The following is a 13,629-nucleotide window of genomic DNA, read 5'->3' as shown; positions in this document are numbered from 1 at the left end:
CGCGGGTGAGGGGGAGCGCCATGGCGGCGGAGGGCAAGGTGACGGGGCAGAGCCAGGAGCAGTTTTTGCTGCTGGCCAAGGCTGCCCGCGGCGCCGCCCTCGCCAGCCTCATCCACCAGGTGCTGGAGGCGCCGGGCATCTACGTCTTCGGGGAGCTGCTGGACATGCCCGCCGTGCGAGAGGTGAGCCCGGCGGCGGCGGCGGCGGCGGCGCGGGGCGGCCCTGGCGCGAGGTGACCCTCTGCTCTTGGCTGCAGCTGGCCGACAGCGAGTTCGCGCCCGTCTTGCGCCTGCTGACCATCTTCGCCTATGGGACATACGCGGACTACCTGGGTGAGCGTGGCCCCGCGTGGGTTTGGGTTTCCTTCATGAATACCACCATTTGCACTCCAATTTGTTGCATCTGCAAGAACATCTTGAGGAAGATATTGTTAGGGGGTGAGAGGGAGGCCTAGGTGCTTGTGGAGGTGTGTAGGCCTCTATAAGTACGACATCAAACCGACTGGAGGCCAAGGGGAGGAAAGAGGGCTCAGAAAAAGTCTTCAGAGCTGTAAATTACCAGTGGTGGCTTGTCAGGGCAAAGCATTGCTGGGGTGGATTGGTATTGTGAAGGCTTAGGAAATAGGCATGGTGTAGATGCTTGTCTTGCAGCAATGGGAGATGAAAATTGGGATTTATATAGTCTAATATCCTCCTCTTTGTTTTGAGAATAGCTGAGGCAGCAAACCTCCCTCCTTTGACAGAGGCTCAGAAGAACAAACTGAGACACCTGTCAGTTGTTACTCTGGCTGCCAAGATCAAGGTAATGGCCATATTTTTCCTCACAGTCCTTCTTCCATTGGGATTGCCTCATACTAGTTACCTTCATGTTTCCACAGTGCATCCCTTATTCAGTGCTGCTAGAACAGTTACAGCTGAAGAATGTTCGGCAGCTGGAGGACCTCGTGATTGAGGCTGTGTATGCAGATGTGCTGCGTGGAAGCCTGGACCAGCGGAACCAGCGCCTGGAGGTGGATTACAGTATTGGGCGGGACATCCGGAGGGAGGAACTAAGCACCATCACCCGCACCTTACAGGAGTGGTGAGGAGGAAGCCCCCCATAATTGCACCTAAAAAGGTTAAAGGAGTCGTCAGGAGCTTCCCCAGATTCTCTGTGCCTCTTTGAAGGGAGGAGGGTTTTGAGGTGGTCTACCCAATCGCATTTCCCTTACTGCAAAGGAAAATAATTTTTCAATTCCTCTGTTTGCTTCTGGAGGGGTGATGACAGCTCAGCAACCTCTGCACAGTTATGGCTTCTGGCAAGAGACTTCCTGAGTATTCGTCTGTATAGCTTCTAATCTAGTGTCACTTTATTTGTCCTCTGCCCTTCTGCCATGTAATAGTGTCACTACATTAGCACATGAGACTGCTGCTCCTGGGTCTTCCCTGCCTGGTTTAGTCATCACCTTGCAGTCTTGTTGGCCTCTAGAGTTGAAATCTGTTGTCTTTCACTTTTTATTCTGTGCTGTGCAAATATACCTGGCCTGTTCAGTCTTACATCTTCTCTACAGGTGCCAAGGCTGTGAAGTTGTCTTGTCAGGCATTGAAGAACAGGTTAGCCGAGCCAACCAGCATAAAGAGCAACAGCTGGCACTTAAGCAGCAGATAGAGAGCGAGGTGAGTGGGCTGGGGAGGGAGCAGCCAGTACTGCTAACTTAAAAATGACTGGGAATCAGTACCATGTAGTTGTTGCTATCTTTGCTCAAGTAAGGCATTACTTTTCCCCTAGGCTGGGATCCAAAAGTGCCTAAAGAGTCCTAAATCAGCTAAACTTGCTAGCTCTTTTGTTTGACCTGTTTGTTTGGTTCTTGCTTTTCCAATTTGGCAGGTGGCAAATCTGAAGAAGACAATTAAAGTGACAACAGCAGCTGCTGCAGCAGCTACATCCCAAGACCCAGAACAGCATCTAACAGAGCTCAGGGATCCAGCCCCTGGCACCAACCAGCGCCAGGCTAGCAAGAAAACTTCCAAGGCCAAGGGGTGAGAAGTGGTGGCAACTGAATGTTGCCACTATTTGCGTGTATGGAGGAAGTGAACCAATGGAACTGTGTCAAAGCAATGAAGTTACCGACTGCAGAGCTCTGCTCCCTGGAGATGGGGTGGTCACAGATGTAGCCCTAACTGAGCTCTGTCTCTTACTGATTTGGAGGGAAAGGCATGCAGTTCTTGGTCTGAAGCAGAGATCATAAGCCTTCCCAGTGTCCTGCCCTTTTCCTGCTGAGAACATCAGCCATTCTTCTTTGTGTGCATTTGGAAAAGGAAGTCAGGGGTGAGCCTTAGTGCTCCATTCTGAAATATTCTCTCTCTCTCCACAGGCTCCGAGGCAGTGCGAAGATTTGGTCTAAATCAAACTAGTTGGATCTTCCTTCACAACTGGGAGGGTGAGAGGGAGAGGTTTTGGCGGGGTGGGGGTTAGCAAGGGTCCCAAGAGTGGTGCTTCTAAACTCATCTCCAAGATCCATCTCTAATTCTGCTGCATGTTTGTTCTATTTCCTGTCTTCTTCTTTTCCAGGCAGTCTGTCTCTCTTCTCTATCATAGCATTTTGTTCTCTAAGCTTCTGGTTCTATGTGTTGCTGTTTACCCTACCCATCAAGCCCCTATCACCATGACCATACGTTTCTCTCTCTCTCTCTTTCTCTCCTTGTCTTTTGACAGATTAAATTTAAAGAGCCGTAGAATTGTCAGTCACCTTTGCACCATTAGGGCATCACAGAAGCTTGGAAGGAGAGTGCTGGTGCTCAGCAATCATTTTGGCTTTATGAGACCCCTGGGATGCTTTGCTCCAGGATGCAGCTGCCATTTTTGATTGTTTTATCTTTGTTTTGCTGGGTGGGAGGGTAGTTTTTGAAGGGATTCTTTTAAAATATATAAATATATTATAAATACCTTTAAAACAATAAAAATATAGATCTATGGACATATCTATACAGACTCGTGCTTCTGCAGTGGTGTTTCATTATGCCTCATGCATCCTGATTTTGGATGTTGCAGAATAACTTGTCATATTGAAAACCTCTGTCCAATCTATGCATGGAATGCCCTCAAAATACTCACTTCCCACACAAAAGGTAAGTGCTACAGCAGTTATATTGGGATAAACGTCCATAAAGTAGGAATGAATTGTGGCTCTTGTGTAAATAGTTTCTATTCAGGATCTGTAACTGCTGTTGATTTGGAGAAGAGCTAAAACTTTGGCCTTACAGTGCTTCTGAATTTCAAGTTCAGCTGTGATGGAGGGAGATGTCCTGCTGGATCATTTCCTTTGAATTAACTTAAAAATATCTTTTCTTCATTGGTATCTTCTGTAATTGATTTGCATCCGGAATTTTTAAAGCATGATTTTTCAGTGAGTCTCAGAGCACTAGGAAGATGCAGAGACTAGGAAAACATCAATATATTTTTGTCAGTACTAAGTGATATGGTACTTGTGTGACAAAGAATTGAGAGTAACAAAATTAATGCCAACCAGTCTAAGTTTTTTTTTGTAGAATGTATCCTGGTTTACCCATTCCTAGGTGATGTAATGTCTGATTGAAAATAAACATTAATGTAATTGACTGCTGTGAGATGCCCAGAAAAACTCATCTGGTTCTTCAGAGGATGCATCCTTGAGACTGGCTTGATGCAGAGTCAGACAGATGTGAGGGTCAAACTGCTGTTTCATGTTGATGTAAGCTGATATAAGTTGACATACATCATGAATCCTACCCCCAGTTGATTCTGCTTCTTGCTTTGTGCCAGTGCTAATAATATTTGATTCCCTGAATGTGGATTGCTGTGTGTCAGCAAACTGGCAGAAAATTTATCCGACAACTACAACAAAAAGCCCTGGTGGTTTGCTGCAAGGGTGAGACTTTATCAGTTCATCAGCCTGGGCTATTTTTTGTCTGGGTTAGCGAGCTGTTTCAGCTTCCTATGCAGACAAATGAGAACTGGAGCTAAGGGAGGAGTTTGGGACTGTACAGACAGGAGCAAGACTTGTGGTGGGGTGAGACCATTTCTTTTGATCGTGGTAAGGCATTATGTCGTCTCAGGGCTCATGCTTCACAAAAAGCTGATTTGTGCTATTTTGCTGTTTTATTTTACTGATTCTCAATGGTCATAATACAGCACTAGCTTTCACTGGGAAACCCCACTGTCCTGTGAACACTGTCTGTATGTAAGCATACAGGGCAGGAATATACCAACATACTCTGTTCCTAGGTGGCTGCTGTCACTCACTGAGGTGTCGCAAAGAGCTAGTCCAGCCCAATGCCTCCCCCCTACTTTGTGACCCTATGCATCAAACCTGTTAGGTGTAGTTAGTTGCTGAGGAAGTGCAGAGCAGGAGGGCTTTGGTATTATGTTCAGGCAGAAGATACAAATTCAGCTATAGGAGAGCATGAGGAGGAGCTAAGCTTGTTTTGCCCCAACTCACCTGGAGAGGTCTGACTAGTTCCATGCAATAGTTACTTTACTTGACAAGTCATGTTTTCCATAAAACACAGGCAGAGGCTGTGATTATGCTTTCATCTTTTTAAACTATCTTGAGCCTTCCTCCATCTGCATCACATCACCTTTGCCTGTCTCAGGGCGGGAAAGTCACCATACTTCATGCATTTGCAATTGTCTGTGAGAAGTAGCAATGTCTGTGTGCATCAAATTCTCCGCATCCTTAGGAAAGGCTGGTCTGGGACTGAGGTGCTAATAGGGGACCTGATACCTGGCAAGCCCTGAGCACCTGCCAAATATCTGTGGCACCTCATGCCCTTTGAAAGAGAAGCCTCTTGCAGAGGCATTGGAGGTATGAGTCTAAGGAAAGGGCCAAAAATGGTGTCTCTGATAAAGTGGAAGACAAAGCACAAGCACTAAAAGACTGTTGAAATCCAAGGGGAAGGGGAGCCAGGCACTTCAGCCACTCTGACCTTTTGACATGAATCCCTGTAATGGGGATGGAGTGGTGACACCTCTACGGAGATCTGAAGTAACCAATAATGGATGAGGATGTTTGTGCCTTGTAAGACCCGCATTGCAACTTACGGAAAATGGATGTAACTACCTGGCACAGCAGCAATAGGGTGTACCAAACACGTGCAGGGCTACCAGCAGTGCAAGAATCTGTGTTCCAAGTTTCTTGGATCCTTTGTGACTTGTTAGTCTTTGCTCTCTTTAACTATGTTGTGGGCATTAGGTATGGAGGGTTTTCTCCTCTTTCTTTTTTTTTAAACACCTTGGATCCACAGCTTAAGTCCTGGCCTCAGGGTCTAAAAGTTGGGTCAGAAAAGCCCATTTTGTTCCTCAATTCAGTACCAAGAGCTCTATGCTGGTTATTCTCAGTGGTATTCTTGTACGAGCACCCTTCATATGCGCACGTTAATGGAGAGAAGCCACAGAGCTCTGGGCCTCTTTACATATACATGCTCCTTTTAGTCTGGGGAGCACAGAAACCAGCGCATGGCTAACAGCAAGCAAAGGGCAGGCCGAAACGGGCCCAACAGGGGTCCTGTTACACTAGCTTCTAAGCCATGCTGAAACCCAAGGCTCAGATAATTCATGGCTCTGCGTGCGTTTATCATATTAAAGCAAGCGTAGGTTTGCCTCTGTGCCTCAGCCACAAGTTTGTTCTGTGGCATTGCCTCCACTCCGCCTCCCTCTCCGCCCAAGAGTCCACTCGACTGTAATCGCATTTGATAAGCACAGTCATAGCCCCCTCTTCCCTTTTTCTTTCTTGTACCTCTCAAGGCTTGTGTTGTGGATTTCAGAAGACTTTCAGACTAAATGTATTTGATCTGAAAGGCATTTGCACAACCCAGAAAGTCTTCTGTTTACTTTCAAAGGGAACACCTTTGGAAAAAAAAGAAAGCAGAAGACAGCATATAAAATTATTTCAGGGCTTTTTTTATGATGGAAACACAAATGAGGATCTGTTCAGTGCAGAAGGAAAATAGTGCTGCAAATTGCCTTGCCTGATGGCAAACAGCAGACAGGATCATAGGTTTCCCTTTACCCTTCACCTGAAAAACTTGGCTTTTCATTTTCCTGCTCACTTCAGCCATGACTTTGAATTTCAGTCAGGGCGGATATGAAGATTAATTCATTAGTTAAGATTTGTAAATCACTTTGAAGAGGGTGAGAGTCAGATAAGTACTGAGCATTATTATTATAAGTTTTCATTTTAATTTTAAATATCTTTGTGTCTTTAACCCTGTTTCCTCCCCTCACACCCCCCCCCCAAAAAAAAAAAAAAGAGAGAGAGAGAGAGAGTGCAAAAGCAGGCCAAGTAGAGCAGAGCAGAAAGATCTGGACACATGACACCTTAAGCACTGGCGAGGGAATGAGGCTGAGCGGATGACAGAAGAGGGGATATGAAGAGATGGGTTAGTCCTGGCTCTAGGAGCAGGAATTTTGCCAGCCCTGGCAATACAAGTTTAAGGAATCTTGAACGGTGATCCACTGCAACCCCTTGTTGTGCGTTATACGTGGGACGCTGACATCGGGGTTCAGGTAAGGGATAAGGGCAGGAGGTAGGACGGATGCTGAGTTGCTCTGTCCCCGCACTTGCTATTCACACCTGGCCGTGGCGTGTGATGTCCGAATTTTGTCAGACGCTCCCCCAGCTGTCTTGGTCTAAGAGGTACCTCCAGATTCTTACTGGGAACTGGGGTTAATGATGATAATTTGATTCTCCTTATCGAATTCGTGTGGGGGGAAGGAACGGGACGGGGCAGTTTTGCTCGAGGATGTAGCCCTTCCTCCTCTTGTACGGCATCTTCCCCCGGACTGGCCCTTGGGAAGCTTTAAGGCTGTGGTGAGCCTGCCCCCCCCCGCCCCGGGGCCCTGCAGAAATTCTGCCAGGTTTCTTGTGGCTCCTGCTATCAATTACAGCCATACGCTTCTGCTGAGCGGAGGCATTAGCAGCTACCAGCCAGAAGCTCAGAAATCTCTTTCAAGTCCCTCAGGGGACTGGGGTGGGGGCGGAGGGATCAGCTTGGAGTAGGAAGTGCAAGGGCAAGGTGGGGTGCGTGTTCCAGAGGGGTCCAGGATGAGGCACTGGTAAGTCATAAGAACACAGCACTGGGTCTTAGTAAAGGTCCGAGTAGCCCAGCATCCTACCGCTAGCAGTTACCTATAGCTGGTGACTAGGGAAAAGCATACCAAGAGAGCAAGCACGCTGCAGAACTTGCCTATGTATTCTCCCATCCTCCGGGGATTTCAGCTCAGGGAATTATGGAGTCGGAGGTGGCGTCTTCATGTTTAATAGCGTTCAGAAGGGCTCGCTCTGATGCAAAGCGATGGCAATATTGTTAACTGCAGCAGCTGAAACTGCCTTTGTCTGATCCCCAAATGACACAAACACGGGTTTTCTCAGATGAGCTAGTGCTTATCAAAGTGTTCATCAAAAATATCCAAACCTTATTTGTGCAGAGTTTTGGCTGGGGGGGAATGGACAGAGGGAGGAGGAGGAGGGCAGGGGAGAGAAGGCTCTTGACAACAGGTTCCAGAAAGCCTGGTTTAAGGTGTAAATGATGCAAAAGATCAAAGTCCTGTTTCCAGTTTGAAGGACAGCTGGTTTCCCCATCCCTAGGGCCAACGCCTGAAGCAGGGCCTCCTCTCAGCACCCCGTCCTGCTGAACCTCACCAGCTCGAAACCAGGCCAGGCTGGCTCCCCTCAAACACTGGAAGAGGAGGAGAAGCCCTCTGCCCAGCCTGCCCCTTCCACTCCTCTCCAGTGCCCTTTCTGGCTGAGTAGCTGTGGTACGGGAGAGCGGTGGGTGAGTGGAGGTGGGCTGCGGGGCAGCTCCTGGTGGCCGCCCTGCGCTGGGGGTGGCTCCTGGCCGTCTGGCCTGGCCTGGCTAGAGGGGGCCAAGAAGAGCGTGGGTGGCTGCTGGCTGGAAGAGCGCCACGGCCCATGGAGGCAGCACAAGAGCGGGCCCAGAGCTGGCACGGGGACCCCGCACAGGGCACTGAGCCCCCGCGGAGCCTCTGCAAGAAGATGAGGGCCGAGCGGGGCGGGCAGGCGGCCTGGGCAGAGCCAGAGGCTCGCAGGGTGGCAGGCTGTGCCCTCTTCGCGCTCTGGGCTGCTGGAGGTGCTGTGGGAATCGCCCTTAGAAATGGGCCAGTGGGATGGAAAGAGCAGAGAAGAAACAAGGTTGAAATAAGGGCAGAAGGAAGCCAATGTAACCTGTTTGCACGGAGGGGTCATCATGCTAGTTCTGGGGCCAGCGTGAAGCTAAAGGCGTGCAACCCAAAGTGAGGTTAAAGGTGCAGCCTGCACTCCTTGGGGTAAGGACAGTCTTACCTCTTCCATTAGAGAGGCCTTCTGAAAGGGTAGGTTGCCACGTTTCCACCTGAAATGAGTCTGGCAGATTTCCATGGGATTTATAAGAGTTGTAGCACGTGCTGGTGGTAGGAAATCTACTGTGCAAGCTGCATCCTCATGCATGTTCCCAGTGTCAGCCAGAGACTGGGTAGTGTGGGATCAGTCCACGCTACAGAGGCTTGGGACTATAGAGACTACATCTGCGGCTGACTGTTCTTATGGGGCATTAGTTTGCCTCCCACAGACAGACTTTTGCCAAAGGTGGGTACCAGAAGATCTGGTCCACAAGACAGATGGGGGCACTGGTGTCTCAGACTTTGCTTTCTGTGGAGCTGTACTCTAACTCTCTCAGTCAGCAGCAGCCACTCAGGCTTTGCTCTGTTCTTTTGTGATGGCTGGAACCAACCGCTGTGGGCTGAGCGCTGACTTTGCAAGACTATGGCACACTGCAGGTAGGAGAGTCAGCAGAGTCCTACAGCCTACACCAGCAACTGCAGCTTGCAGACCTCAGATACCATTCTTATCTTGCTTTTTATGCACTGGAGTGGTGACTTGTCCTACTCTAGCAGCCTTCTTTCTCTGCCATCCTTTCCATGGGCACCTCTGTAGTACTAGGTCCTACAGGGCTCTTCTTTCCTCATGCCTTTTCCTAGTACTAGTCCTTGCTTAGCTGGCTATCTAATACTCAGCAAAACCACTCAAACCCTACGGATTCTTCGGCCACTCGCTTCTTGGGTGTTTCTCTCCACAGCTGTCCCAGTTTTTCAGGGACACCCCTGTGCTGGATTTTCATCTGCCATCTCTGCTGGGAGCAGTTGATAGTAGAATCTCCCACTGCCAGGGGAAAGAGTTCATTTGAAACAAATTCTTTGTGTAATGTGCAATTATATTCATGTTGTGATGAATTCAATAGATACTGAAATATCAGGTGGACTCGAGGGATGTGCACTTTATATGGATAACAAGAATGTCCAGAGTTGTTACTGCTTTTGTACAGGTGTTAAAAACAACTCCAGGTCCTCCTGCTCTGAGGCACAAATGAAGCTCCAGCCAGTTCAGATGAGGAGAAAACATTTCCGGGGAAGGCTTACTTTGCCGTGCTTCCTGCAGGATTCCCTGCAGCTGCCTCTAAAGTATTTAGCAAAGGCTTCAGAGCACTGGGGGAGGAAGGATGCTGCATTTGGTAGGAACAGAAACAAGACTGGCCTCCTGGTGACAGAATGGGATCTCTGCCTGTTGCAGGTACTGTGTCATAATCCCTTGCATAAACTTCTCAACTGCTGACCAAAACTAGTTCATTTTATTGTCCCCACTAGTGCTCTTGAAAGGCTGCCCCAGAATCTGACTGCTGTAGTGGTTACAAAATTTTTCTGATTTTCAGCTTTAAATGTATTCACAACTAGTTTATATTCACTTGTTTCTGTGCCAGTGTGGCTTTAGTTTAAATTGCTCTTCTCGTTGGCATTCGTCTCCCTTGTGCATAGACTTTGCTTTGCTTGACTAAGCAAACCACCTCCTCTTACATGATGAGCTCTCTGTGCCACAGGCTATCCTGCAAGCTCTTACTTGCACTTTGAATCCAGCTTTCTTGGCTAAAATGAACACAGTTCCCATCCACAGGTGAGGTCTTGTCACCACCTTGCACAGCAACATACCTATACTAGAAACACCTTCCTGATTGCATTTGTGTCCTGGATGCCTCAGTAGATGCTTACAATCATCATATGACTGGTGATTTTGAGTCTTTCTTCTTTCCTACTGCTCATAATCAAAGAAACTTATAACCAAGAAAGTCTTGATTTTAGTACCTGTATGTCTTTACTTTTCACTTTGGGCTATTAACTTTAATCCGTTCGCTTTCCTGAGGTCTTTAAGGCCATTTACTTCCTCCTGAGTGATATCCTGATCCAGTGTGGCAATGTGTCCTCTTTGTTTTTTAAAAACAATCTTCTTTTTTGCTTTTCTTTCTATTAATGAAGGATGGATATTATGAGGCTGGTATCTCTGCTTCCAGCTTACCTCTGATCACTATGGCATTAGTGGCTGGAAATAAGTGGCACTTGTTCCATTCCTCCTCCCCTCTGGCCCCCAAATTTTTTATGAAGCATCCTCAGGATTTATAAACTCAATCAGCCAAAACAGACAGATGTAAGGAGATAGTGGAAGAAACAATAATCTAAGTGGATTTTCCCCGTGGGGGTCCTTTCTTTGAAACGTCTCTAAAAAAGAAAATGCCTGTGACCAGAAAAAAAAAAATAAATAAAACCACTTAGTTACATTTAAGTCAGGGTTGAAAAATACAATAAAGTCATTTTTTTTAGAAATTTTTGGAAATTTAAAAAGATTTTGGAAAATCTTGCAAGTGATTTTAAGCTAGAGTCTATATTGAGATCTAGTCTAAATCCTGTGATTCTTCATCACTGGAGTCTAGTGGCATTTGTCTTTAGGATTTTACGTTCTTTCCTCACTCAAATATGCATTTCTTTCCAAACCAGAGCATTGTGCCTACAGACAGCTGTTTCCTGTAACTTGGAGTTTTCTCCCGTCCTTTTTGAAATACTTGCACGTCACCAGGTCTCTTGCTTTCCTTCCCACTTTTCCCGGCAGCCTAGCACTGCTCCCTCCTCTGATTCACAGATTTCTAAAGCCTGAAGGGACCAGTATGATCATGTAGTTCAGCCTCTCACGTAGGCAGGAACTAGCTCATTTAAGTCTTGTGCCAGCTCTCTAACTTCTGCATGAGACAGCCCATCTAGGTTTAGATTTTGTTCCAGCAACAGCTGGAAAGTCCAGGTATGTTGGTCTAATAATCATGCTACTGAAAGTCTGCACCTCATTTCCATTTGCCTCGTTAGGTAGCTTTAGGTTTTCTGACAGGTTAAAGAGCCCTCTACCGTCAGAAACTTCATCCCCGTATAGCCCATGCTCAGGTTCGACTGCCAGAGTTCATTGCATCTGATGGTGCCAATCAGCTTTTCCAGGCTTCAAGTCATCCTTGTTGCTCCCTTCTTGAGACCTCCTAATCTTTGGTGTCCTTTTTAATGGAGCGTAGTTGGATTAGCCAGTGCTTATGCACTGGTTTCACTATTGTGGTGTAGAGAAGACACTTCATCTCCCTACCTGATGACCCCAGGCTAATGCATCAAAGTATAACCCATCCCCACAGCTGAAGAAATGTGCAGGTAACATCCTTGGTTAACTTTGTTTCCAAATCCTTTTTTTGGAGTCCCTCCAGAGCTTCCAGAAAACAGCCCTCCATCTTGAAAGAGCACAGATTACATTTATGTTCCCAGATGGATGCCTTTTTGCTTTGAGTACAGCCAAAAATATATAAATAAATATATAAATATAAATAAAAATATACTTTTATAAATAAACACCATACCAATGGATATAGACAGCTCTGTACAACTCATCTTTTTCCATCATTTATCACCATCATTTTTCCTTGTGTCCTCTGAAAGCTTCATAAACACTGGTTTAATACCTTCTTTCAGACCATTAATCAAGATACTAATTAGCATTAGTTTTAGAACAGTCCTACTAGAAATATTTCCCTAGGCTGGGGACTCTTTTTTTTTCCTTCATTGTATGAAAACCATTAGTAAATTAGAATTTGTAATATAGGTCTCCTTGTTGTTTTAATATATTTATTTTTATCAGAGAATAGCCTTCTGTGATTAAGTTAGATACCTTGTGCTGGCATAACTTTAAGTTTCTGTATTGCTTTTGTTAACCCAACCCATGATCTCATCAGAAGAACAATTTTAAGAATGTGACAGTGAGACTAACATAACCATCTTTCTTTTTAACTGATTGCATTTCCAGTCTTTTACCTTAACATCAACTCATTTACAACTATGGATATCATCTTATTTACTATTTATAACTATTGGCACAAGGTTAGCTTTCCCAGGCCTGTCACATTTCCCAACATTCTACAGTGGTTCAAGAGGTAGCAGGAAAGGTTCAGCGAACTCCAGATCTTCCAACATAAAAACGTTTAAGGACAAAGTTCCTAATAGCTCAAACAGGTCTTATTTTCATGATAAATGCTGACATATGGGGAACTTTGACTTTTTTTTTTTTGTTATTACTGGTAACGAATATATTCTATTTGTATGTAGCTAATGTACTGTCATCTTGGGTTATGTTATCCATCTCATCCATCCTTCTGCCAGCAGCACCACTGTAGCACCTCATTCTGCTTACCTAATCTTCTTTTTCTTTTTTTCCCCTCACCCCACATGGAAGGCCCCCTCTTCTCACTCCAGGTGCCCTACTTGAAGACTTACTTCTTCAGCAAGGCCCCTAAATACCACTGAACTGCATTGCTCTGGTGCTTCAACAAGTCCCATTTGAAGCTGACAGCTATGGGAAAAGGAGTGAGAATTGCTTTTATCCTCTTCAGATGGATACAGATGACTTGGAAGCATAGCTTTTGCATCTTACACAAACGTTATTTGTGCAAGACAAACATTTCGGGAACATCCAATCTTATCCTTCTCCATTCTGCTGAAGAAATTGTCATAGAAGTCTCAGAAAAGTGGAACAAGATTCATCACAGCCTTCAGCTTACCCTGGTACAACATGTGGGCTATTTTTAACAGGGAACTGTTCTACTTGAAACTAATGAAAATGAAGAGGGGGGGGGGGGGAATAACCAAATTTAGGTGTGGTCTAAATGCAGAAGTTACAGTAGTTTAACCAAAAGTGGGTTTTCTAATTCTGTGGGTATTCCTGTTTTCAGGCAGTTCAATTAAAGCAGCGTACCTTCTGTGCAGACTACGCCTGCTTACTTAAAACAACTTGGCGCTTGTCACAGATTGTCTACAGACAGAGGAAGAGGAATAACTGAATGGTTGTGCATGCATAGCTTTTTGTTGTCATCCTGCAGAGCTCTGCATGCCCTTCATTTGGATTTTAACATCCTACTTCAATGATCAGTCAATTTTAATCAGACCAGAGTATTGGCTGAAGCAAAAGCCCCAAGCACAAGTAGCACTGAAGGCACCAGTGACAGCAGATCTTATTCCCACTGAGATACTGATGTGACATCTTTCTCCTCACCTTCATATTCTTTCCTTTTCTCCACAGTCCATCAAGCCACTGATCGAAAGGCATCGCCGTGCCCATATCAATGCCAGTCTAGAACAGTCGAGAAGGCTTCTCCAGCAGACTCCAGAGCAGCGGGTAAAAAACTGCCTTATGTGACTGAGGGAGTCAAAGGAATTTTATTATCCTCCTTTTTTCGAAAACAACCTGCTACTTCCTGAAGTCGGAGGCTCACA

At 46.0% G+C, this 13,629-nt stretch overlaps 1 protein-coding gene and 1 long non-coding RNA gene across 2 annotated transcripts; both read left to right on the top strand.

Moving 5' to 3' along the window:
* The first annotated feature begins 6 nt into the window (after positions 1 to 6).
* Positions 7 to 3,746, top strand: COPS7A (COP9 signalosome subunit 7A). The gene is made up of 8 exons (XM_085324624.1): positions 7 to 182; positions 257 to 332; positions 713 to 801; positions 878 to 1,080; positions 1,550 to 1,655; positions 1,867 to 2,018; positions 2,354 to 2,419; positions 2,695 to 3,746. The coding sequence occupies exons 1-7, from the start codon at positions 21 to 23 to the stop codon at positions 2,391 to 2,393; spliced, it is 828 nt and encodes a 275-aa protein (XP_085180750.1). The 5' UTR covers positions 7 to 20; the 3' UTR covers positions 2,394 to 2,419; positions 2,695 to 3,746.
* A 5,529-nt stretch (positions 3,747 to 9,275) lies between these two features.
* On the top strand, positions 9,276 to 13,525 carry LOC146584515 (uncharacterized). Its single transcript, XR_014898180.1, has 3 exons — positions 9,276 to 9,580; positions 12,593 to 12,921; positions 13,436 to 13,525. It is a non-coding gene; the product is annotated as an uncharacterized LOC146584515 (long non-coding RNA).
* The last annotated feature ends 104 nt before the right edge of the window (positions 13,526 to 13,629 follow it).

This window comes from Rhea americana, unplaced genomic scaffold, assembly GCF_003343005.1.
Source record: "Rhea americana isolate MKP2758 unplaced genomic scaffold, rheAme1 scaffold_92, whole genome shotgun sequence".
In the NCBI taxonomy this organism is placed as follows: Eukaryota; Metazoa; Chordata; class Aves; order Rheiformes; family Rheidae; genus Rhea; species Rhea americana.
Note: the sequence above shows the minus strand (reverse complement) of the source record. Positions and strands in the feature narration are given on the sequence as shown.